The 24,393-nt window shown below is 36.7% G+C and overlaps 4 protein-coding genes across 4 annotated transcripts; 3 read left to right on the forward strand and 1 right to left on the reverse strand.

Annotated features, from left to right (window-relative positions):
- Positions 1–1,815: 1,815 nt before the first annotated feature.
- LOC147559945 (UV-B-induced protein At3g17800, chloroplastic-like) lies at positions 1,816–4,417 on the reverse strand. Its single transcript, XM_086661906.1, has 3 exons — positions 3,801–4,417; positions 3,108–3,391; positions 1,816–2,699 (listed from the first exon to the last, which is right to left on the reverse strand). Exons 1-3 carry the CDS (start codon positions 3,942–3,944, stop codon positions 1,913–1,915), a joined length of 1,215 nt encoding a protein of 404 aa, XP_086518032.1. The 5' UTR covers positions 3,945–4,417; the 3' UTR covers positions 1,816–1,912.
- Positions 4,418–12,891: 8,474 nt separating this feature from the next.
- On the forward strand, positions 12,892–17,080 carry LOC147559946 (chloroplast envelope quinone oxidoreductase homolog). The gene is made up of 4 exons (XM_086661907.1): positions 12,892–13,182; positions 14,307–14,448; positions 15,424–15,515; positions 16,194–17,080. Exons 1-4 carry the CDS (start codon positions 13,117–13,119, stop codon positions 16,881–16,883), a joined length of 990 nt encoding a protein of 329 aa, XP_086518033.1. The 5' UTR covers positions 12,892–13,116; the 3' UTR covers positions 16,884–17,080.
- An 82-nt stretch (positions 17,081–17,162) lies between these two features.
- LOC147559947 (chloroplast envelope quinone oxidoreductase homolog) lies at positions 17,163–21,274 on the forward strand. The gene is made up of 4 exons (XM_086661908.1): positions 17,163–17,408; positions 19,419–19,557; positions 19,626–19,717; positions 20,325–21,274. Exons 1-4 carry the CDS (start codon positions 17,343–17,345, stop codon positions 21,012–21,014), a joined length of 987 nt encoding a protein of 328 aa, XP_086518034.1. The 5' UTR covers positions 17,163–17,342; the 3' UTR covers positions 21,015–21,274.
- Positions 21,275–21,869: 595 nt separating this feature from the next.
- On the forward strand, positions 21,870–24,206 carry LOC147559948 (chloroplast envelope quinone oxidoreductase homolog). The gene is made up of 4 exons (XM_086661909.1): positions 21,870–21,935; positions 22,356–22,497; positions 22,769–22,864; positions 23,440–24,206. Exons 1-4 carry the CDS (start codon positions 21,870–21,872, stop codon positions 24,120–24,122), a joined length of 987 nt encoding a protein of 328 aa, XP_086518035.1. The 3' UTR covers positions 24,123–24,206.
- Positions 24,207–24,393: the final 187 nt, after the last annotated feature.

Raw genomic sequence — 24,393 nt, forward strand, 5'->3', positions numbered from 1 at the left:
GAGTAATTACATGATAGTTTAGTTGTTTCGGTTGAGAAAACAAGTTTTAGTTTAAATTGACAATACACTCTTATGTATATATTCCAAAACATGAGAAGTCGGGAGGTCAATTGTAATTAGAGTGTTTTATAAATATTATGGATGAATATTAATGTCACCCTTTTTCACTGTAAAAAAAATCATATAACGTTCAGAGATAATTCAAGAAGCTTCTCGTAGATAAATTATTGTCAATTTTTCGAGAGAGCATACATATTAGGAATTTTTGTGGCAGAATGTAAAGCAAAATTTCAATAATGTAAGTTGAAATTAAAAGAGACGTGTGTTAACATCTATTTGTCATATCGGTCCTTTCAAAATTTTGGGAGCACATACTTGTTCGTGTTCTTTTCATCTTTTTAGCCTTTGTCCTCTTTTACTTTTGTTTCGCATCCTTTTGTCCTCTTTTACTTTTGTTTGGCATCCTTCTTGTACTATTTTTTTAGTTGAAAGTGTCTCCTCCTTATACTTGATTTCATTGTCCGCGTCACCAACTATAATATCAAGATCATTTTAGGTTGATTTTAGTGTGGTTAGCAGCTGTCTATAATTGGATTGGGTGTGGAGTCCACTAATAGGCATTTTTGTAGTTAATCGTGTGGTGGTGGTCACATTAGTGTGCAATTTCTGTCATTTGAAAAAAACGTAAAAACAATTTTTAAATTTATTTGAGTAGAGATATTAAAAGTTGGTATATATTGTTCTTTTTGTTACGACTATATAGTTAAGCAACTTAAATTCAATATTTACGTTGATAAATTATGATCGGTCTAATTTATGGAGTCCACATATTTTTCTTTCCACTAAACACCTTCAACGTCAGCACCACCATTGCACTTCAACGGTACAACTACTGCCACCACCCGCACACTACATTCACCTCAATCACAACTATCATACTCGATATTTTCACTTTCATCGTTACTGCGACCGCTGCACCTCACCCACCAGGGCTCTACCACCGCCATTGTATCACTTAAAACTATAAGAGTTCGGGGTTTGGTTAAAATTTCAACAATTACGTTATTTTTCTTTGGATATCAACAATAGCAAAAAAAAAAAAAAAAAAAAATATGTGTGTGATCCTTGGAGTGCCCACCCACTATAGTCGTACACTACTAATCAACTTAGTCTTTCTAGAAGGGCGTGATTACGTGGTCCCCCTGGAGGATCCAACTCGCCAATGAACAGTGATAGATATCTGGAAGCTCCTCTAAAAGAGAGGTTGGAATTAATTGTTGTCTTTCTTATCCAAAACACAAGAAAAAATAGCAACTTTCCATGACTCCAATGGCCATATGGGACTCTTTCAATAAATAAATAAAAAAACAAAAGAAAATGGCCATGGGACTTAACTCAAAATCTTGTTATCCTTTCGAAGTTTATCTTTTTATTCAACCAATAAACAATTGTTTGAAAATAAAAATAGTAATGCTAAGTGGTCTCGAATATTGGGACCCTCGCGATCGTACGTGACTGGCCTCGAATGTCTCATGGGAACCGTCTACGTAGACGTTCCACCAATGATATGCATCATATTTCAGACCATTTAGCGTATTATACCTTTTCTTTTTCTCTTCACTTGAAAACGTCTATAATGAAACGATAAATTTATATAGCATTGACTTATTGTTCTTGCTTATTTTCTATAGTAGAACATGTATTTTGGTTCGAAAATACCAACTAGTGAGGTACCCAAGTCCAAATTGTAATCATAATTGGTTACCCTTGGGAAGCATAAACAAGTTCAATCAGTAATTTATGTCAAGACAACCATTTAGTCCAAGAATTTCTAAAATACTTACTATCAAATTCTTTAATATTTGCGTACAATAAGTGGTAATATACATTGTTTATACAATTTTGGACCAATTCAACAAGTTTCCTTCAGTCTGTACACAGAGTCCACAGATTTTTCAACATCCCATAGGAAGGACCCAAAAGCAGCAGCTTCCAAAACCAACCTCTTCATGCTCGGATTTGAAACGGCAATCACCTCATCGGTTTCATCATCATGTGTTTTCCCATCCCCGAATAATGCCCATGTATGCTTCTCGATTAGATTCACAGCCTCCTGAGATTTCAACTTGGCACATCTTTGCAAGGTTTCCGAGTCGAAACCAACAACATAATTCCTCAAGTTTTGAACTTTTTTCATACTATATGACTCTTGACATAATGAAGTTGATCGCCTATCACTAGATTGACCAAGAACAGCGACGTTTTTCAACCCTTGTGGGCAGAATTCAGTGAATGCAAGTGGAAGATGTTCATACATCAAAGCTTGACTAGACTCCATTTGGTATCTCAAGGAAGCTGACTTTAAAAAGTAACCATACATGATAGAAGCAGCATAGACTCGACCAAGTTGAAGCCTACCAGTTTGATATGTGATTTTGTTGCCTTTTGTATTAGACCTCCATCTCCAACCGAGAATTGTGGCGAGATGTTCCTTCATCATTTCTTGAACCTCCGAGCTGTGAATTGACTCGAGCTCGCCTTCTTTTGATGGCCATATTTGTAGTCTGCCATTACTAGTGCAACTAGAGATGTTTGGAACCATTGGAACCTTTAAATCAGAGAATTTTTTGACAATAGACATGTACATTACATCTTCTACAGCAACTTGGCACTCGTATTCTTTCATTTCTGCAATTCTCCTGTCATTCAGTAATGTAACAAAATATTTAGTTGATTGATTCGAGGATATTATGCTTTAGAAATAAAATATTTCAGGCATTGACAAAGGTAACAATATCAACAATAATAGAATGCGACTCTAGCGACAATAAACCTTTTCTAGTGTTCCTAATAAGTTCCATTTATCCCGGTTTATACTAATTAGTCTGAATAAATCCATCCGCTAGACTAGCCCTACAAACCAGTGCCCAATCCACGTATACTCCTCTGTTCCGTGACTACAACCTAGATTTCATGAATAATTGAGAAGCTCAGAGTGATTCAACAAAAACCCACAAATCTTTTCACATTTTAAGGCCGATGAGCCACTTAAGCCGCATTATATACAGCTATACACATTATGGATATCCAAACTTGTAAAGTCTAACCTGTGAAGAAGGGACTCCGAAGAACCCGAACTCTGATTCTTGCGTGCAACTGCACCGTCCCTTTCAGTAGCTAATTCGTCGAGTTGTTCTGCTACCGCGTAATGGAACAGATGACGTTGGTTTTGCAATATACTACTTAAGAACTTCCCGGCCGACGATCTTGGCTCAAGGGGTGTACCAATACCAGTAAAGTTACAAGGACTAGAATCTGCTTTTGCAGATGCAACAACAAATGGTTTAATCCTTCTATTACAGTTTTGAGCACCAGAGATCTTAAGGATACCCTATATTCACAAAATAACATAAACAAATCAGCTCAATTTCAATAGTATTGGGTATAAATTTTGGGTTTCAAATTTGAATCTTTTTGTAGTCAAATTCATAATCAAATACAACAGTTCATAAGATCTAGCTCAAATTTCAAATTTTGAAGATGATTTTAGGTCAAATTAGTCACAAATAGATTGAAATGAAGAGAATTCACAGATTCTCAGTATTCAATCAAATAGATATTTGACTTATAATCCCGTTTAAAAATTGAATGGTAATTGATCAATACCAAATAAATCTTTGATATTTCTGAAATTCAACTCATCCTAATATGCAATTAATCACTCAAAATCAACCCTAATTCATTTTTACAGACAGAGATGAATCGATAATTAGATAGAGAGAGAAAATTAAACTACAAACCTGAGAAGAAACTGAAGATTTGAGAGAAGAATCAGAGAAAAATCCAAACTTGACAAAAACTTTGTGATTTCCCCTTTTGGACTTCACCACAATGGGTAAAGTTTCAACAATGGGGATTCTTTTGTAAGAGACACAACAGTCCATCAACACACTATAAACTTCAAATTCAACTAAATTTTAGAGAGAGAAAGAGAGAATCGGAAGAGATGAGAATACAGATCGAAATGAGAAACGATTAGGTTTGAAATTAGGGGTTTCTTCCAAATTTTGAACTTCCTTGTGTTAATTATTGGTAAAGAGAGACGCTATTTGTGGTTGATGGGGGATTACGTTTCTTGGGACTTTATAGAAAAATAAAAAAAATTTCTTTCAATTGGTGGATGAGACCGACAAGTGGTCATAGGTCCCACCATTTGACCTAATAGTGATGTTGCCCCATATAATAACTCTAGAAAGATGATAATGGTTATCTACCTTACAAAAACACTAACTCTAGATATGTCGACTCGTATGGATACTAACGATATTGAGCAAAAGATATATATCTATAATAATGAGTGGTTCGTAAGGATTCGTGTTGGTTTTGAAAAAGTGGTTTGGTTGTACAAGTTGAAATAGAATCACATCTTTCGCTGCTCATATATTCATATAGTTGGTTAATTTGGAACTATCTTGGTTCATTGTACGTTTCGATAGATCTTGCCTATTAAATTTCAATGCAAATTTGGTCATGGTTTTGTTGACTATATATATTTTGGGTTTTAAGCGGAAAGTATATTGAGGACAATTTTCCAGAACTAATTAAAGATAATAATCTAAAAAGGGGTCTTGTTACTAACTATTTAATTTTATTGTTGAATAATATTATATAGCTTATGAAAGTTTTAATGATGTAATATATTAGTTAACTGTGTAGTCGGTTCTGTAATTTTACTAAAATATGGATTCATTTTGCATCAAATGAGAAGACTTACGCTCGTATGAAACTTAAGAGGTTTCGAGATCAAATATCTGACGTTGTAATTTATCATCTAAGTTTGTTTTCTGTATTTTTTTTTTTGAACTAGTTTGTTCTCTGTACCAACACTGAATAGTATACTACAAATAATTTTTGGTTAATACCATGTGACAAGATTCTTTTCTTTGTTCCTTTCAAAGCGGTTTATCAATAGTTTATGTTCTTGTTATAATGATAGTTCATTCTTTATAATGTATACAAATTATATGATTTAATAAATAATTTATATAAAATAAAATTAATAAGAGAAAAGGAAAAAGAAAAGGAGAAGAGTTGGTTAACAATGAATCAACACACTTGACAATGTTGCAAATCAGGACAAATGAAATTATATTAAGATAAACTTGATTTGGTGACCTCTTAATGTGTCATGAGAAGTAGAGAGAGAAACTATTAGCTAGGGCTTAGAATATTGAATTCAATTGAGACTACCCACAGAGAAAATAGGGAGTAGTAATGAGGGAGGCGCCCACAGCCACAGTGAGAGAGAGAGAGAAGATAAGGTTGGCACGTAGATTTGAAGCTATCCACTTTGTTTTCTCGAAAATCTGACTCAGCAGCAAGCAAGCAGTATTTTCCTTTCTTCTGGCAAACCGCTGGATCTGATTCAAATTTTGTTGTCTCTCCTTGAGTCACCCACTTGATATTTCTATTGCATGTGCTTTTGTGGGACCAACACGGGTTAGACGGTTTTAAGACGTTTGATTTCTTATAATTCCTAAAAGGTCCTTGTAATATGTGATTTATATAGAGTCCCTTAGAGTCCACCATTTCTTGGTGGCACCCCAGTGCCAATCGACTCTTAACTCACATATTAAGAGTTGTTGTCAAGTTTAAAGGAAACAATTTGGGTTTCTTACGTATCATGTATATACTGGAAGCTGGCTCGAATTTAATGTTTGACTTGGTATTAAACTACATGAGAATACTTTGTGGCTTAACTACTCATTGTAGAGACCTTGTGCAACTATTATTGGACTTGTACCGGCTTATGTGTAAAGCTCGCAAAACTTGAGTTATCTTGTGAATACCTGATGCACAAACCTGTGCAAACTTGCGTACTAAATTGAAGCCTAAAAAATTGATGGATCTTTTTAACAAAACAAAATTAGCATAGGTGGGGTTTGCAAATTTTAAGTTGCATGCATACACCTAAAAAGTACAGAGTCTCATTTATTTAATTCGCTTTGGAATTTTTAAGAGTCAGGGTAGACCCTGCCTCCACGTCATCTCATTTCCTCGTTTTGGATAGTCGTCGCCTCGTCGGCGTGAGTCGTCGGCATAGGGCGCGCTGCTGAAGGTGTGGTCACCCCTTCACCTCATGAAGGAGAAAAAAAATCTAATTCATAGGAGGGGACCATTCCACCTTCATTGTACAAAATGACTCTCGCAAAGGGTTCTCATCCTTTCACCGAATTTTAGAGACAAAAAATTGGGGTGGTGTTGGTGGTGAAACTTGAGAAAAAAAAAAAAAAAAAAAAAGAGAAAAAAAAAATCCGCAAGAGTTGTCAATCCACACCCAACATCAACAATTAATTGTTCGAACGGAGGGGATGAGATGAAGTGGAGAAATGACGAAGTGGAGGAGCGAAAGATATTAGGTGGAGGAAAGGACAAATTGGGTGGAGGTGAGAAGGGATAGATTTTAGAGTTAATTCTTATATGGCCCCCTACTTTGTGACCAGCTTCCTTTATGGCCCCCTTTTTTTTGTAAATTCAAATATGGCCCCCTTTTTTGAGGTAAATGTCCTGATTACCCTTCTTTTTAATATTTTTTCAACATAAAAAAAAAAAGAAAATTTGAATTCCACCTCACTTCCTACTCCCCCACACATATCTGTCCACATCATCTCTCTCTCTCTCCAACTCACCTCTCTCTCCAACTCACCTCTTTCTCTCTCTCCAACTCATCTCTCTCTCTAACTAAAAAATAAAATTTTTTTTTTACCTCTTCCATCTCTCTCTCTCTAGAAACTCCGGCGAAGGGGAAACCCCTTCGCCGGAGTTTCTAGAGAGAGAGAGAGATGAGGGTAAATTTTTTTTTTTTAAGGTCGCCGGCCGGAAAATTTTCCGGCCGGCGACCTTCGTCGGAGAAGAAGGAGTGACTTGGAGAGAGAGAGAGAGGTGAGTTAGAGAGAGAGGTGAGTTAGAGAGAGAGATGAGTTGGAGAGAGAGAGAGAGAGAGGTGAGTTAGAGAGAGAGATGAGTTGGAGAGAGAGAGAGAGGTGAGTTGGAGAGAGAGGTGACGTGGAGATAGATGAGTGGTGGAGAAGGAAGTGAGGTGGAATTTAGGTTTTGTTTTTTATTTTATTTTGAAAATACATTAATCAGAGGGGTAGTAATGACATTTGTCTGAAAATAGGGGGCCATATTTGAATTTACGAAAAAAAGGGGGCCATAAAGAAAGCTGGTCACAAAGTAGGGGGCCATATAGGAATTAACTCTAGATTTTATTTTGAAATAAATATATTTGCAATATACTACAATGACAAAATTGGTAAATTTATAATCAAAATTGAAGTCCAAAACAAAATTGTCACACGATTGAAGGCTAAAATGAAAGCCCATTTACGAAAATGACCAGTCGATCACAAATTGATGAGCCAAAATGTAATTAACGTAGTTCTTTTTCAATTTTAACCCGCCATAGTACCAACTTTTTTTTACGAAGTACTATACTAATTAGTTTAACAAAAAAAAGTACCATACTAAATGTTCATATTTGGAATTTGGATTAAGAGTTTGAATTTTATGTCCTCATGTGCAGCATGTGATTGAGAAACCCTTTCAATAAATGTTCATATTTGGAATTTGGATTAAGAGTTTCAACTTTATTGATTCCCACTTATACCTTTGAATCAAATGTTTAATTATAACTTAATGTATTTAATTGAAAAAGTTGTGACTTATTTTTAAATTTCTTTTTTTAAATTTCATTTTTCCTTTTACACTATTTTGATGATATATTTTGGTTGACATTCAACTAGAAGGACGTTTTAACAAAAAAAGAAACTAGAAGAACCTATTTTAAATACTATATATGTCTCAGCTCCATATGATCCAAATAAGCAAATAATTTGTCATAATATTCTCTTTCTCTCTCCATAACCGTCTCTCTCCATAACCGTCTCTCTCTCTTCAACCAGATCTGTGTTTGTTCTTCCGGCGAAGGGCTCCCCCTTCGCCGGATCCCATTTTTTCCTTCTTTTTTTTAGTTTTTCCTCCATCAGTAGTCTCTAGGGTTCTCTCTTTCCTATTTCTCTCCCATCTCTTTTCTCTCTTTTGTTTTCATTCTCTAAATTATAGATGTGTTGATGTGTTCTTCCCCATTATTTGGGCAGAATAGGATCAAGTCAATTGATTTAGATATACCTATATTTTCAGAAGGGGAAAAGTGGTGGAGATTTCTTTACATGGTTGATGTGTGCTTCACCATTACAGATGTGTTTTTCACCATTATTAATGCATAATACTCCCACCAATAGCCCTTACTATTCATCACTTGCGGGTAAGTACTTTTGACAATAGATGTTAAATTTGATTATTGGAGAATGGCACAAAACTTAATTCGGTTTATCAATAGCACAGTTCAATTAGGTCAGAAGAGCCATTCGGTTGTGGTAATTGAAAAATCGTCTGATCTACTACTATAGTGTTAAGAATTCTGGATCTCAAGCTTATCCCTCTAGAACTCAACAATTAAGACCTACAAATTCGAGTCATGAGGAAGGAATTAAATTTCCTTTAATTGAATTAGATATTGGAAAGATTTGTTTGCAAGGTCTCTCCAAAATTGGGTAACATCCTGTTATGGTTGTTTTGACCAAATAATCATTTTCCATCAGATGATCATCCCCAGTGGGTGGCGTTGATTTTTAGGCGATCGTCGGATTCTATTGGTGGCGTCGGTGGTATTCTTGGTGAAAGTTGTTCTTAATTACAGGGTAATAACTGGTTCATTCATATGGTGGTATTAAGAAATCAAAGATCGATCTAGTGAGTGATGCGGAGAAGAAAGAGTTCCTAGTTGTCTATTTACTTAGTATAATAAAGGTTATGTTTCTTTGTTGGTCGTTAGGGCCTGTTATGTTGGTCTTTAGGGCCTGTTTTGTTGGTCTTTAGGACCTTTTGTTATTTTCGTCTTTTCAGGGTCGAGTGTTTTGATCATAGACCACGATTGAGAGTTTCTTCATCAACTTACAACTCTCTCTACCGATGTACCGGAATCAGAGGCGCTAACCGGAGATCTGCACGCCACGGTTGACGGCGAGAGAGAAGGTGAAAGAAGCATTGGTTATAAAACTACCCTTAGATGGTTAGTGGCGGTAGTACCAGATGAAACCCACCAGCTAGATCAGGCAGCTCTAGAGGCACCCCAAGTGGGCATAACTTGTCTTGTTTGTCCGAATTTGGTTGTGTCTTTGTTATTTTAAACTTCATGATGTAATTCTCATTAGCCTTTTGGCCTTTAAATGAAGTTTGATTTCCAAAAAAAAAAAAAAAAATGATCCACATAAGCATAAAGAGGAATTTCTTTAAAGGTCATATGAAAATTATACCCAAATGATCAAAACATTCATATACAGAGAGATGAGAGAATTTGCTTTTTTATTACATGCAGGTTCATCTTGAGGACTGAACAACTAAGAATTATTCTTGCATACGGTTTCTAGAGGTGTGAATGAGGGGGTGTCACTGGTGCGGTCGCACAAAACCCCCTATGCCCGAGGGACCACTTTAGGCACAATTGTATGATATGGCGTATAGTGAAAATCTCATTTTATGCTACAAAGGGTTCAATTTCCATGTGATTCTAGGGTCAATTTCCTGTTGCTGCATTTTGTTTTAATTTTTGATTGTTTTGGTTCAATTTCTTTTTACTCCTCAATTTTGACCATTTTTTTAGTTTCTTATTTCAACCCCTCTTTTTTAACCTCTCTCAATTGGCGTGTATTCCAAATAACTATTTTGTTCCTTAACAAAAAAAATAACTATTTTGTGTTATTCCAAATTACTCATATGTGTATACTCTTAATCTTCTGTATATATCTCTTTAGTAGTTAGTTTTCCTCTATTGAATGAAATTATTTCATTTTTCTGTTGTTTTTTACGCAATATTTTTTATCCTGACTCCAATTACAAATTGCACAGAGTCCAAAAAATCTCAGCCACATTCCTGATGGTCTCAAATTAAGAATCTATCCGTTTTCATTATCCCAACACGTCTCGGAATTGGGATCAGGTAAAGATATCAACATCAGAAAAGAGCATTGGATACTTAATCATAACTCTCTTATTACGTGGATATCCCAATTGAAATAAATAATGTAATAATTTGTCAGGCTTTAGGCCTCTTTGTTGTCAGACTTTAGGGCTCTTTCATTCTTGGTTTAAATTAGGCGGTTATTGTGCTTATTACATCTTCATGATGCATCAATGCCTTGTAACGACTATCATAGATCGTAGTTGAATTCTCAAAAAAAATAAAAAAAATAAACAAGAAAGGCAACTTCACAGTCTCGTCATTTTATCATCGCTTAGTGTCCCCTCAACCTATTCGCGCTCAACAAAATCATAATGTTCATGATGCATCAATGCCTTGTAACGACTATCATAGATCGTAGTTGAATTCTCAAAAAAAATAAAAAAAATAAACAAGAAAGGCAACTTCACAGTCTCGTCATTTTATCATCGCTTAGTGTCCCCTCAACCTATTCGCGCTCAACAAAATCATAATGCTAATTTGTAGAATCATATTTGGAAGAAGTCGCAAGTCAAGGTGGTGCAGGTTTCTAATGAAACTAGAGGTACTCCATGGAAGCGTAGCTGCACCCCCTCGATCCATCGTATTGGAGTGATCCGAGAAGAACGATTAGGGTCATATTCTATCCTTTCTATAACTCCCATAGACGAAGTGCTTCGATTCAGATCAATTCTTCGCTGCAATCGCTTTGATCCACCCTTTCGGTGACAAACCGTAATACGCCTTGAGGAATTCTTCCCAACGGACTTCCCTGTACTCAAAGTGAATTTTCTAAGTGCTCTCCCCTGTAGGCTTCGTAGTCAACCCGACCCGAAAGGCTTTCTCAAGTTCCAGATCAGATATGGGCTTCGGTGCCATTGTGAAAAGTGACGCTTGAGCGTTGTTATATTGTGACCACAAGAGAGCGATAACAAACAATATGAAACCTAAAGACCCTTTTGGAAATAGGGACATGCTACAATTACTTAGAGGTTACTTAAAGGATGACATAATGCCTCATTTTTCACTAAAAGACAGTTTTTTCAGAGTTTGACTCCGACATGGACCGAGAAGATGACGAGATATGTCGCATAGAGATGACGAAAAGATATAGACAAACTTAAGGGCCCGAAACGTATAAACTAATTATTTTCTTTTAACTCTTTCCTCCGTCAAGGATTTTTCGGTGATGTGGCATTCCACACCAGCCAGACGGGCAGGGCATGGATTTGGTGGAGGGTCTAACATAATATTTATTTAATACAGAGAACCGTAGTACGAAAAAACAATTTTATCTCGTAGTCTCCCAACGAAGAAATCAAAACTCCCTAGCAACGACGAATTGGATTGACGTAATGTGGTGCCCCTAAACCGTAGTAGTCATCAATATTGTATCCGTTTTAGACACCTATGTCTAAAGTCCACCTGTAGCCCTGGCTTCGGACACTCCTTTGAGCAATTTGAGACAATCACAATTTTCCACTATCAGTGACGAACCATTCTCGACTGTAATACCAATTCTAACACCCCAACCTATAGTAAATATCGATATTGTCTATGCTCTACAAACCTAGGTCCAAGTCCACAAATACCAGATTTTGTTATTGGCGAAGACTCTACTGACCCATCCAAAGCCTCGCGTTACTAAGCTCGAGCATACAAAAATGGCTTTATACCTATAGTTTCCTAACAAAGAAATCCAACTCCCTAGCAACAACTACCAATCAAATGGACGAAATCTCCCAACAAAAAAAATGAAGTTGGCCTGAAATTCGAGTTTTCCATGATCTGACTGATGATATGGGAGTGATTGGGGAACCCCCTAGTGTACTCCCTGGCACACTCCATAGTTGAGGTGGTTAATAAGACAATGGGTATTTTTGTCTTTTCACAAGCTAACAAAAACTGTGAAAAGATCAAACCCCTTGTCCTATTAAGGAGAGTACACCAGGGAGTGTACCAAGGAGTCCCCCTATCAGGGTTGATGAGACTCTGTTCGGCCACAATTCTGACTGATTTTAGTAAAAAAAAAAAAATTGTCCAGACAAAATTTTGAGGAAAATCTTTGGTCAAAACTATTTACAGAGCTACTTTGGCTATTTACAAAGTCTAAAAGTTGGAATATTTTCTCTTTCACTGTAAATAGGGTTTTGCTATTTACAGAGCACATAGGAACTAAAATCAAATTTTGATAAGGATCAAACTGAAAAAATATTGATTATAGAGTGGAAGATATTTTATTTCCTTCATTCCTAAATCCCACCACCAACACTTTCCACCACCCCAACAATCACCACCACAACTATGAACAATCAACTCACAACACCTACTAGAAACATTAGCAATGGAAGAACCTAACAATGAGGAAGGTACATAAATGGAGGAGCTTGGTGGTCAAGAAACTTCATTAATGGAAGAGTTTGATATTGAAGAACTCAACTATAACTGTTCATTTGACTCATATAACAACATTCTAAGTGAAGACATAACTTAAGAGGTAAGATAAACTAATTTGTGGTGATTATTTTAAAACAGAACTCAGATTTCTAGGTCAACATTCTAAGCGAACAACTCAAATTTTTCGGCGAAATAATGCTTAGAACGATGAACATTTTCGATCAATTTGATTTTTAAGTTTTCAACATTTTCGGTCAGTTTGATGTTTAATTTTTCAACATTTTCGGTCAGTTTGATGTTTGATGTTTAATTTTTCAACATTATCTCTAAAATAGGGATTTTATTCTAAATAACTAATAAGTTGTGATAAAGTCAAAAGATTTGTAAATAGTAAAAAGTAGATCTACAAATAACCAGACCTGTAAATAGCACTTAGTAACTGTGTAAGTAGCACCCGTCAAAACTTTGAGAGGGACGTAGAACTGGTGTCCCAAAAGTCAGCCAAGATTTTCATCCTGGTAGTGGCGGCCAAAATTTGACTTTTGAGAAGAGTAGAAATGCTATTTCTGTGGCTCAAATTTTAGCCCGGGGGAGCAAGAAACTTGGAGGTTCCTCTGTTCTTCACTGTGTTGTCTTGATTTCTTCTTTTTGAGTTGATAATGGCAAGAAAGGTTATGCATGCAGTTCAATATGAAGGTTATGGTGGTGGAGCTGCTTCCTTGAAGGTATATATCTATCTCTATTTAGTTTCATATTTTGTTGTTAACTTTGTATTCTTCTTAGGGTAGGTAGATTCTCTGTTATTCTTTTTAATATAGATATTTTAATTTGAATGGATGTCTATTAAACTATTTTATGTTTTTAATAATACTATCTAAACACTTAACTTTTGGGGATTTTGAAAGGGTTTATGTTGTTAAATCTAGGGTTGTGGTTAAACTTGAGTGGGGGGATTTTGACATTGATTATATTAAGTCAATGGATTTTTTAGTTCAAAATTTTCAGCTTTGGATCAAACTATGTTGCTTTTTTTTTTTTCAGTTTTTGACTAATTAAAAGCTTAAACTTTTGTTATTTTATTTGGTATTCTGTAGATTACTATGAAATTTAAATTGACATAATAAGATAAGAGTCCTCTTCGGCTCTCTGGTACCATCTTTAATGTCCTGATTATCCCACACCCACTGCCAATATCTTCCACTAGGTCATCTAAGTAGTTACAAGATTGTGATTTTGAACTAGGTTCACCTTAGGTCGTCCAACCCGAAATGCTCTAGTGTTGTAACTAAGGGAAGCCCTTTATGTGTAACCCTGGCTCTAGAGACCCTTTCAGGCTGTCTGGGATATATTGCAAAGTCAATGAATTCGGATTGTGTCGTCTCCACTTTGATACCACTTTATAACATCCTACTCATCCCACTACCAATGTTTTCCATATCGAGCCACGTGAACACACATATGGATGCGTAACCTTCATCTTGAGTAAAACTTAACTAACACAACCTGTGGAAAAGAGGGCAAAGTACATAATTTGCTGCCACGGACACAATGGGTCCATTAGGTGTGCTGGCCATGACATGCTCCTTCTGTGCCAGAGGTCGTGGTAGTTAACAAGTTGTTCCTTGACGGATAGTGACGATGGCCACTAGCTGGGCCATGTCGGCCGATATGGCCCGTTGTGAACCACTAATGGTCTTCAATGGATTTAATACTAGAATGTTTTTTTCACTTGGATTAAACAAATGAATATGGAAAGCAATTGAAGATGGAGGATATGAATGCGAAAAATGAATTTTATAGAGGGTTCTCCGAGTAGGGATATTAATCTTGCGACGTATTCTTGTCTCAGCATGTGGAGGTTCCAGTTCCTACTCCAAAGAAAGATGAGGTTTTGATAAAAGTAGAAGCAGCTAGTATAAATCCAATTGATTGGAAAATTCAGAAAGGGAATATGCGACCTATCATTCCTAGCAAATTCCCCTTCATACCAGGTTGGTTCATTGACTTTTTGGTGGTTATTTCCCTGTTGGATTATGTGTAAATCTGATTTTTTTTCCTAGTATCTTCAAGTTATCCTCCTCTCTTAGAATGAGAAGAGCGACAGTGATCAAGCAAATTGAAGAGATTGGTGGTCAATGGAGGAAAGATAGTGGAGAAGAGAGAAACGACAATGAGTTAAAGTAATAGGAAACAATAAAACATTTGAAGACGAGCAGAACTAAACAAAAAAGGAAAATGTTGTTATGCCCGGCCACTCTCCCCGGTGAATCCCGGCAAGGTGACGTGGACGGGCAAGATTTAGAGAGAGAACTGGTGACAAATTTTCCTATCTCTAAGTTTTCACCCGGCCAAGTCACCCGGCCGGGATTCACCCGGGAGAGTGGCTGGGAATAGCATCAGGGCTGAAAAAGAAACCAATAATGAATTAGAACAACCAAAAGATGCTACTGTATGAAATCTGAAATGAAGTACGACATTTGTCCGGGGCACGGTAGTTGTTGGTAGTGGCTACTGTCGCAGGTTAAGAGGGAATACAATATAATCAAATACTGTACTTGTTAGAGTTTGAAGACTATAATAACATGAAACAAATAAAGAGAAAGGTATATATAATCTCGTAACCGCTCTTTTAGGGAAGTTATAATGAGGTGCTATATCATTGTGTTTAAGCTGTTACTAATTATATAATTCAAGATTATATAGTGCATGCCAGTGCTCTGTGTTAATGACTTTTCATGAATTGCATTATCGGCATTCTTACTTGCTTACCTACTAACCCAGCTAAACACAAGGCTTAAGACTTGGTCACCGTACACTTTCCGAGCAAGAGAATGTGTTTCTGAAGACAGAATCACGAGTTTTGCTAATTCTTTATTTATAAGTGTTTCTAGGATTCAGCATTTCTTACAGCCTTACAGTTGATACAAACAGAATATATTCCTTGCTAACACTTGTTCTTGGAGCAGTTTGTGATATTGCAGGAGAAGTAATCGAGGTTGGTCCAGGGGTCCAAAACATTGAAACTGGTGACAAAGTTGTAGCTTACCTTACCCTTTCTGTGAGTACTTTCTTACCTCTTGTGTTTGGCTTTAAGTAGCCTGGTTTCTCTTTGCCAGGATCTAGCAGAAGTTGCTAGTTTTGTGTCTGAGGGTGGTAAGCTCGTAGTCTAGTGGGTGATTCCAGTTCGATTAGATTGATAAATTTAATGATTAGGTGATAATAGGAGAGATGAACGGAAATAAGTTTGTTCAAAAGTTGCAAAAAAAAAAAAATGAACGGAAATAATGAACACCAATATTTAGTGAGGTTCGGTCGGATATTCACGACCTACATCTACGGAGAAAGCGATGAAGACTACATTGTATTAATCACCACATTTATGGGTTTGATTGATTGCAGCCATTATCTGCAACTCAATGAATCAAATCCCTAAAACTCACTCATATTCATATACTGAATTAGGGTTTCCTAGTTTCTTAATGTTCATAATTAATCTAGGAACTAGATAATATCTATCTGATAATAGTATTAGATAATCACAATGTATCCTAATTATATGAAGCATTATATTGTCTAGACCTTCATATATCTTGGACTCATCTTGATCGCCTGATTTTGTCTTCTCGATCCGTCATGTATCTTATTAGAGGAAATTTGTTGTTCCTGTTTCACTTTCAATTTTTACTTTAACTATACTCACTTTAGAAACTCATAAAATGCAACTGAATTTTATCAGAAAGGAGGTGGGTTTGCTGAGTATGCTGTGGCATCGAAGAGCTTGACAGTTAAGAGACCTGTCGAAGTATCTGCAGCTGAAGGTGCAGGCCTACCAATTGCAGGCCTTACTGCACTTCAGTGTCTTACAAGTGCTGCTGGGATCAAGCTCGATGGCACAGGAAACCGGAAAAACATTCTCATCACAGCTGCCTCAGGTGGAGTCGGTCACTATGCAGTTCAGCTTGCAAAGCTTGGAAATGTTCACGTCACAGCAACATGTGGAGCCCGAAACATTGATTTCGTCAAGAGTTTAGGAGCAGATGAAGTTCTTGATTATAAAACTCCTGAGGGCGTGACCCTCAAGAGTCCCTCTGGTTGTAAATATGATGCGGTAATCCACTGTGCAACAGGTATTCCTTGGTCTACTTTTGAGCCAAACTTAAGTGATAGGGGTAAAGTTATCGATATCACCCCTGGTCCCAGTGCAATGTTGACATTCGCCTTAAAGAAGCTTACATTTTCGAAGAAGCAACTGGTGCCATTATTCGTGATGGCAGAAAAAGAGAACTTGGATTATTTGGTTGGTTTGGTTAAGGAAGGAAAGCTTAAAACAGTAACAGATTCGAAATATCCGTTGAGCAAGGCGGAAGATGCTTGGGCAAAGAGCATAGATGGACATGCCACCGGAAAGATTATCGTTGAGCCTTAAACGGTGCCATCCCCTCAATTAGCATATAACTGCTGTTTGTGTGATTAAATTTAGTAGATATGATTTGCTTCTGGTATTGGTGTATTATAAGTGTTTTATCGTTTAAATGTGAGATCTTTGTGTATGTTTGTATATATATATATATCAAACTAAAAAAATTAGAAGTTTTCTTCACCAATGTATGATGGGTTTGGTAAGTGAAGTTTCTTGTGTTTGACTTTGAATAGGCTACACCAAAGTTTATATATATTTGTGTGTTTGTCTATATATATAGTTATTAAGAGAGAGAGGATTGACTGGTAAGTGAGGAACCCACTCAAAATTTGTCAATGTTCAAAAGTCTAAACTCATTTCCATCAGTTTCCTCATCTTCAATAATTTCCTAAGAAAGAGGAGGAAAGTTTTTGTTTTCCTTTCTCACCTTTCTGTTGAATTCCTTAGTTCTTGTCTCAGCTGCTAATGGCCGGAAAGCTTATGCATGCGGTTCAATTTGAAGGTTATGGTGGTGGAGCTGCTGCCTTGAAGGTCTGTTTTATTCATCACTCTATTCAAATTGTTCTGCTTGATTAATTCACCATTACTTTATATTTCAATTTTCTAGTTCAAATTAAGGGTTTAATGTTATTGTTAGCGGGATCATATTGGACCACTTTGATTCTTTGTCATTTCTCATGTTTTATGTAAAGCCTGAATAGTATCATGTATGTATGTTATTGCTGTTTACCTTAAGAGTTCAATGATTCATGAAGTTAACTTTAAGAGCTTATATATTTATATTAAGGGTGCGCTTTAACTCTTAATCTACCTCTAATGGGAATCAGACTTCTATATTTACAATATAAATTCTCTACTATTATTAGCTCTCGTATGTGAATCAAGGAATAAAATGTCGACATATTTCGGTCGAAATGACCGAAACATGTCCTAAATTCACATCACCGAAACGAAATTTCCACCGAAATCTGACACGAAATTTCGAATCAGAGATTTAGGTTTAGGGTTTCAAAAGATTCTAAAATCATATCTCATATAATACCTTAGTCGTTTATCTTCTACCTTGTTGTTAATTTGTTCCATCTTTCTTGACTACTTCTTCTCAAATCTTTTGTTCTTCAAGAGATTCTTCTCTTCTTTAGGTGATCTTGAACTTCAGATTCCGATTTGAGAAACAGAGAGGAAGAGGGAACAGTCGGTTTCGGCTGAGAAGTCTTGGAAATAGGGATTAAGGGTTGTATTTAAGGGGAAAACATTTTTTTACTACAAAACAAGAATGTTATGTTTTATTTCTGGTTAGCCCCCTAACTATTACTATTATAGCAGATTGGACCCTAAACTAACTGTTTTAGGTTTACATCTGATAAATAATTCAATGTACCCCCTAAACTAACTGTTTAATTGCAGATAAACACCTAACTTAACTGTTTTAGTACCTATGAAGTTGGTCTCGCCCGAGACGGCCGAGAATCTCGGGTCTCGTCTCGGCCGAGACCCCGAGTTAGGGCTTGGCCGAATTTCTCGGCCGAGACAACCCGAGACCGAGACAGCAATTTCCAAATATTTAGACTGGAACATAGGTATGGCCTCGAAGGATGATGATATGACAGATGATTTTGGCATGTCTTGGACAGAAATTTGTAATGCAACTGGGGTTAGTGAGTTTGGCAGCACAAGGACAAGAACCCAGACACGTAACTCAAGTGGTCAACCTTCTTATAGCCTCATAGACGAAGAAGATGAAAATCTTGATGAATTCATCAATTTGAAGCTTCGCAATCACCAAAGCGGGGCCAATATAGAAGTTGAAGATGATGGAAGTGAATTTGAGAGTGATGGCGATTAAGAGAAGCAACATAGCTATATACTACTAGTTATTAAACTTATTAGTTATTAGACTTATTAGTTATTGAATACTTATAAAGTATGAACGTCATTGTTTTATTAACCTAATGAAGTGAACTATGTTATTTAGCTAATTTCTATATTTGCTGTCTCACCGAGAATCTCAGCCTTCGGCCGGACCGAGTCCAACTACATAGTTTAGTACTAATAGAGTTAAATAACTCAATCTATCCCCTAAACTAATTGTTTTATTGCAGATTAATACCGAACTTAATTGTTTTAGAACTGTTTTCTCTTTCCGCAAATTTGTAAAATTTCCACACAGACCGAAACGTTTCCACGAAACGTGTCCACTTTTGGACCGACCGAAATTTCCATCGAAACCGAAATTTCCATCGAAACCGAAATTTCATTCCTTGATGTGAATACATACAACTCTTAATTCTTATAGGAAACTTGATAAGCTCGTATTTCTTGAATTTATGATCTTTCTACTACAAAAATGATTTCAACAAGTCCGTCTCATACACTAGAATAAAGCAGCTATTGTTTGTATCTCCTTATGATGGATCCCGTTTTTATAAATGCTAAATCATCTAACAAATTTTCGAACTAGATTCACACTCCGAATGAAAATTTCCATGTTATTTAATGAATTGGTGGTGCTAATAGCGTGGGTTTTCTTTTCTGTCACAGCATGTGGAGATTCCAATTCCTAGTCCGAAGAAAGATGAAGTTTTGATAAAAGTGGAAGCAGCTAGTCTAAATCCAATTGACTGGAAAATTCAAGAAGGGGTGATGCGACCTGTTGTGCCTAAGTTTCCCTACATACCAGGTATACAGAATTTCTAACCGATGATATAGACACTAAATTTTCTATGCTAACACTTGCTCTTGGAGCAGTTACTGATTTTGCAGGAGAAGTACTAGAGGTTGGTCCGGGTGTCCAGAACGTTGAAGTGGGACATAAAGTTGTAGCTAACATTAGCTTTCTTGTGAGTAATATCTACCCGGTAGAATATAGTTTTAAGGAACCTGATTTCCCATTCAAATGAGGATATAGTTACTGGAGCTGTTTTTTACTTCATACAGCCGCTTTCTCTTCCCTCTCCATTTTCGTCCTTGCCTTCTCTTCTTCTTCTCCTCCTCTCTCTTTCTCGGTAAAAATCTTGAACCTAAAACAAGGAATCATTCTAGTACTTAGATGTCGTCTATAACCTAGTAGCTTCACGAGTCAAGTGACTCGTGGACAGTTGCAGGTTCCGGATTTACTTTCAGGGGCGATGTTGATGGAATTTGAAGTCCCCCGAGAGTAACTCAAATTAAAAACTACATTTACCTAGTAAACTAGTATTCGTTTAAAATCACAGAAAGAGGAAAACATTACCTAATCTACTATGACCATATCCAACTTGGTAAGACACTTAGTTGTTTAGGACATGGTAAGGTTCAGGCTGCTCCAATGCCCGACCGGACTCAGTTAACTAGGGTGATAATTTCTTCCTCTTTCACTTTCGTTTATCACATACTTTTATTATATAGATACCTTTGATTATACTCTCTTGCTATAGCAACTTGTAATGTAAAACTAAATGTTATCAGAAAGGAGGTGGATTTGCCGAGTATATTGTGGCTCCGAAGAGCTTGATAGTTAAGAGACCCGTTGAAGTATCCGCAGCTGAAGGTTCAGGCTTACCTATTGCAGGCCTCACTGCACTTCAGTTTCTTACCGATGCTGCTGGGATCAAACTTGACGGAACTGGAAACCCGAAAAACATTCTCATCACAGCCGCCTCAGGTGGAGTTGGTCACTATGCAGTTCAGCTAGCAAAACTTGGAAACGTTCACGTAACAGCAACATGCGGTGCCCGTAACATCGATCTAGTCAAGAGTTTAGGAGCGGACGAAGTTCTCGACTATAAAACTCCAGAAGGAGCTTCCCTCAAGAGTCCATCTGGTCGTAAATATGACAATATATTCAACTGTACATCAGGTATTCCATGGTCTCTTTTCGAGCCTAACCTAAGTGAAAGAGGAAAGGTTACTTACATCAGTCCGAGTTTCAGTTCGATGTGCACGTTGGTCCTGAAGAAGTTGACGTTCTCGAAGAAACAATTGGAGCTATTGGTTATGAGTCCAAAGGTTGAGAATTTGGAGTATTTGGTTCAGTTGGTGAAGGAAGGAAAGCTTAAAACAGTAATTGATTCGAAATATCCGTTGAGTAACGCGGAAGATGCTTGGGCAAAGAGCATCGATGGACATGCCACAGGAAAGATTATTGTCGAGCCTTAAAAGCTGCCAACTATGTTTTTACATACATTTGGATTGAAATTAGGGTCTGTTCTGGTAATTTGAATTGGAAATCTAATGGAAGTCAAAATCCATAAATTTTGAATTCCACTATTTCACAGAACTAAACTTTAAAAGTGTTGATGTTTGGAAGCATGGGATTTTATTTGCAATTCTGACTGATAGCACAGAATTTGTTTTAGTTTTTTTGTATGACATAATTTATTAGCTTGTTAATTAATATCTATGATTAACAACTTTTATTTCTATTGATAAATTAAACTTGAGCCTAACTTAAGGCCAAGGGGTAAAGTTATTGATATGACCCTTGGTACCAGTTCGATGTTGACATTTGCCTTAAAGAAGTCTACATTCTAAGAGAAGCAATTGGTGTCATTGCTAGTGTTTGCAAAGAGTGAGAATCTGGAACTATCCGTTGAGCACCGCCAAAGATGTTCGGGCGAAGAGCGCCACTAGTAATGCCACAGGAAATATTGTCGTTGAGCCTTAAACGGTGGCACACCACTATTAGCATATAGTGATTGTTTATGTGTTAATTGAAGTATGATTTGCTTCTGATATCGTTATATACTATATACATACTATAAGTTTTTCTATTTTTTGTTCATGTTGGAGGTGGTGCTGTAGAGGGATATAATCATGAATGAGAGAGAAATATATAAATATATACATATGTATAGAGTTGACTGGTATGTGAACTCAAAATTAGTCAATGTTAAAAATCATTTATATCAGTTTCTTCATCTTCAATAATTTCCTGAGAGTTGACTGGAAGAAAGTATTTGTTTTCCATTCTTACCTTTCTGTTGAATTCCTTAGTTCTTGTCTCAGCTGCTAATGGCAGGAAAGCTTATGCATGCGGTTCAATTTGAAGGTTATGGTGGTGGAGCTGCTGCTTTGAAGGTCTGTTCTTATCTACATTCTATTTCAGATTCCCATTTCCCAATTTAAGTTTAGAGTTAAATGCTTTTGTTAGTGCGATCATCTTGTTAGTCCGAATAGATTCACGTATGTCTGTTAACAATGCTAACTTTCAAATACATTTAAATGAGTTGCAAGGAATGAAATTTCGGTTTTGGTGGAAATTTCGGTAGGTGTGGAAATGGAAATATTTCGGCCGAAATATTTCGAAATTTAATTACTTCATCAGAATTGTTAAGAGAAATTAAATTTCGGTTTTGGCGGAAATTGGGTAAGCATGGAAATAGAAATATTTCGGCTCTATTAAGTGCTATATCATCAGACCAAAGTATTCAAACTAGATTGGCACTTGAAATGAAAGATGAAGTTTTGATAATAGCTTGAGTTTCTTTTCTGTCACAGCATGTGGAGATTCCAATTCCTAGTCCTAAGGAAGATGAAATTTTGATAAAAGTGGAAGCAGCTAGTCTAAATCACATTGACTGGAAAATTCAGACAGGGCTGGTGCCTGTTGTGCCCAAGTTTCCCTATATACCAGGTATAAGTTGAATAACCATTGTCGTTATTTCCGAATTGGATTATCTCTAGTATAGGAATTTCGCTGATTTGGATAGATGCCAACCGATGTGGCCCCATTGATGTCAGACACGAGTTGTCCGATGATATCTCTATTCTTTAGTTATTTCTTAAGTTACTGACTTGGACCTATGCCAACTGATCCGGGATTTTTTTTCGGACATGAGTTGTACGATAGTACTTTAGACCGTCGATATAAAAACAAAATGGTCTATGCTAAACACTTGTTCTTGGAGCAGTTACCGATTTTGCAGGAGAAGTAGTAGAGGTTGGTCCAGGAGTTCAGAACATCGAAGTTGGTGACAAAGTCGTGGCTAACATAAGCTTTCTTGTGAGTGATTCTATTTTTTCAAATACTAAAAGCTACTTGGTTGCAAAATATTACTAAAAGTATAGTTCTTGGAGGAACACGAGAGCACTTCATATACCGCTTTCTCTTCCCTCTCCTTTTTCTTTTTCGCCTTCTACTCTCTCTTTTATCCTAAAAGCCCTGAACTTAAAACAGGAAATCCGTTTAGTACTTAGATACCGTCCACAACCGAGTAACTTTGAGTCAAGTGACTCTTGGACCATGTGACTAGATCCAACTCGGCGGGTCACTTAGTTATCTAAATCATGAATATGGTTGGCCTTGGATGAAACTAACCCCGTGCCCAAACGGGCTCGTTAACTCGACTACTTATGTTCAAGATCAATAAACACAGATTACATGAATTTAGATTCTTTACCAAACACACATAAGTAACATCATAGAATCTCTTATATGGCTGAGGTACAATCTTATTTAATTTGTACTCTGATACCGTTTTTTGATTCATTTATCACGTAGATTAATTGAACATATATCTAATATTATACCCTCTCTCTCGCTTTAGCAACTTACGACGTAAAAGTGAATGTTATCAAAAAGGTGGATTTGCTGAGTATATTGTGGCCTCGAAGAGCTTGACAGTTAAGAGACCCATTGAAGTATCTGCAGCTGAAGGTGCAGGCTTACCTATTGCAGGCCTCACTGCACTTAAATGTCTTACTGATGCTGCTGGAGTTCAGCTCGATGGCACGGGAAGCCCTAAAAACATTCTAATCACAGCTGCCTCAGGTGGAGTTGGTCATTATGCAGTCCAACTTGCAAAACTCGGAAACGTTCATGTGACAGCAACATGTGGTGCCCGTAACGTCGAGTTAGTCAAGAGTTTAGGAGCGGATGAGGTTCTCGACTATAAAACTCCAGAGGGAGCTTCGCTCAAGAGTCCATCTGGTCGTAAATACGACATTGTGATCAATTGTACATCAGGTATATCCTGGTCTATTTTCAAGCCTAACCTAAGCGAGACGGGCAAAGTTATCGTTATAAGTCCAGATTTTAGTTCATTGTTTACTTTGGTCCTAAATAAGTTGACGTTCTCGAAGAAAACATTGGAGCTATTGTCTATGAAGCCAAAGATTGATAATTTGGAGTATTTGGTTGGGTTGGTGAAGGAAGGAAAATTCAAAACAGTAATAGATTCGAAATATCCATTGAGCAAGGGGGAAGATGCTTGGGCAAAGATTATCGATGGGCATGCCACGGGAAAGATCATAGTCGAGCCTTAAAAGCTACCACCTCTAGTAAATACACACTTGGAGTAGGGCTACCATCTGTAGTTCGTTATTTGAAGAAAAATATCGAAGAGTTGCTTGGAAATACTGCCATTTGTTGTTAAAGATTGATTCTAAAATTCTTGATTTTTATTTTTATTTTTATTTTTTTATATCCTTGAAGCTAGTGCTTGAATGGTATTTGAAGAGATTAAACCCTTGAAATATGTTTAACATCTGTTTTGGGTTGATTTCGAGTGATTTGTAAGTATTAATGGACTAGAAC

The sequence above is a fragment of the Eschscholzia californica genome, unplaced genomic scaffold (genome assembly GCF_041429995.1).
Source record: "Eschscholzia californica isolate CP2 unplaced genomic scaffold, dmEscCali1.0.p SCAF_2, whole genome shotgun sequence".
In the NCBI taxonomy this organism is placed as follows: Eukaryota; Viridiplantae; Streptophyta; class Magnoliopsida; order Ranunculales; family Papaveraceae; genus Eschscholzia; species Eschscholzia californica.

What these genes read in the sequence shown, in the direction of transcription:
- LOC147559945 (XM_086661906.1), bottom strand. Translation starts at nt 3,944, where the DNA reads ATGGACTGTTGTGTCTCTTACAAAAGAATCCCCATTGTTGAAACTTTA. An exon ending in AATCTTCAGTTTCTTCTCAG is followed by an intron (nt 3,392 to 3,800) that starts GTTTGTAGTTTA and finishes TTGTGAATATAG; the next exon opens with GGTATCCTTAAGATCTCTGG. An exon ending in TCGGAGTCCCTTCTTCACAG is followed by an intron (nt 2,700 to 3,107) that starts GTTAGACTTTAC and finishes ACTGAATGACAG; the next exon opens with GAGAATTGCAGAAATGAAAG.
- LOC147559946 (XM_086661907.1), top strand. Translation starts at nt 13,117, where the DNA reads ATGGCAAGAAAGGTTATGCATGCAGTTCAATATGAAGGTTATGGTGGT. An exon ending in GTGGAGCTGCTTCCTTGAAG is followed by an intron (nt 13,183 to 14,306) that starts GTATATATCTAT and finishes TTCTTGTCTCAG; the next exon opens with CATGTGGAGGTTCCAGTTCC. An exon ending in TAGCTTACCTTACCCTTTCT is followed by an intron (nt 15,516 to 16,193) that starts GTGAGTACTTTC and finishes GAATTTTATCAG; the next exon opens with AAAGGAGGTGGGTTTGCTGA.
- LOC147559947 (XM_086661908.1), top strand. Translation starts at nt 17,343, where the DNA reads ATGGCCGGAAAGCTTATGCATGCGGTTCAATTTGAAGGTTATGGTGGT. An exon ending in TAAGTTTCCCTACATACCAG is followed by an intron (nt 19,558 to 19,625) that starts GTATACAGAATT and finishes CTCTTGGAGCAG; the next exon opens with TTACTGATTTTGCAGGAGAA. An exon ending in TAGCTAACATTAGCTTTCTT is followed by an intron (nt 19,718 to 20,324) that starts GTGAGTAATATC and finishes AAATGTTATCAG; the next exon opens with AAAGGAGGTGGATTTGCCGA.
- LOC147559948 (XM_086661909.1), top strand. Translation starts at nt 21,870, where the DNA reads ATGGCAGGAAAGCTTATGCATGCGGTTCAATTTGAAGGTTATGGTGGT. An exon ending in GTGGAGCTGCTGCTTTGAAG is followed by an intron (nt 21,936 to 22,355) that starts GTCTGTTCTTAT and finishes TTTCTGTCACAG; the next exon opens with CATGTGGAGATTCCAATTCC. An exon ending in TAACATAAGCTTTCTTGTGA is followed by an intron (nt 22,865 to 23,439) that starts GTGATTCTATTT and finishes GTTATCAAAAAG; the next exon opens with GTGGATTTGCTGAGTATATT.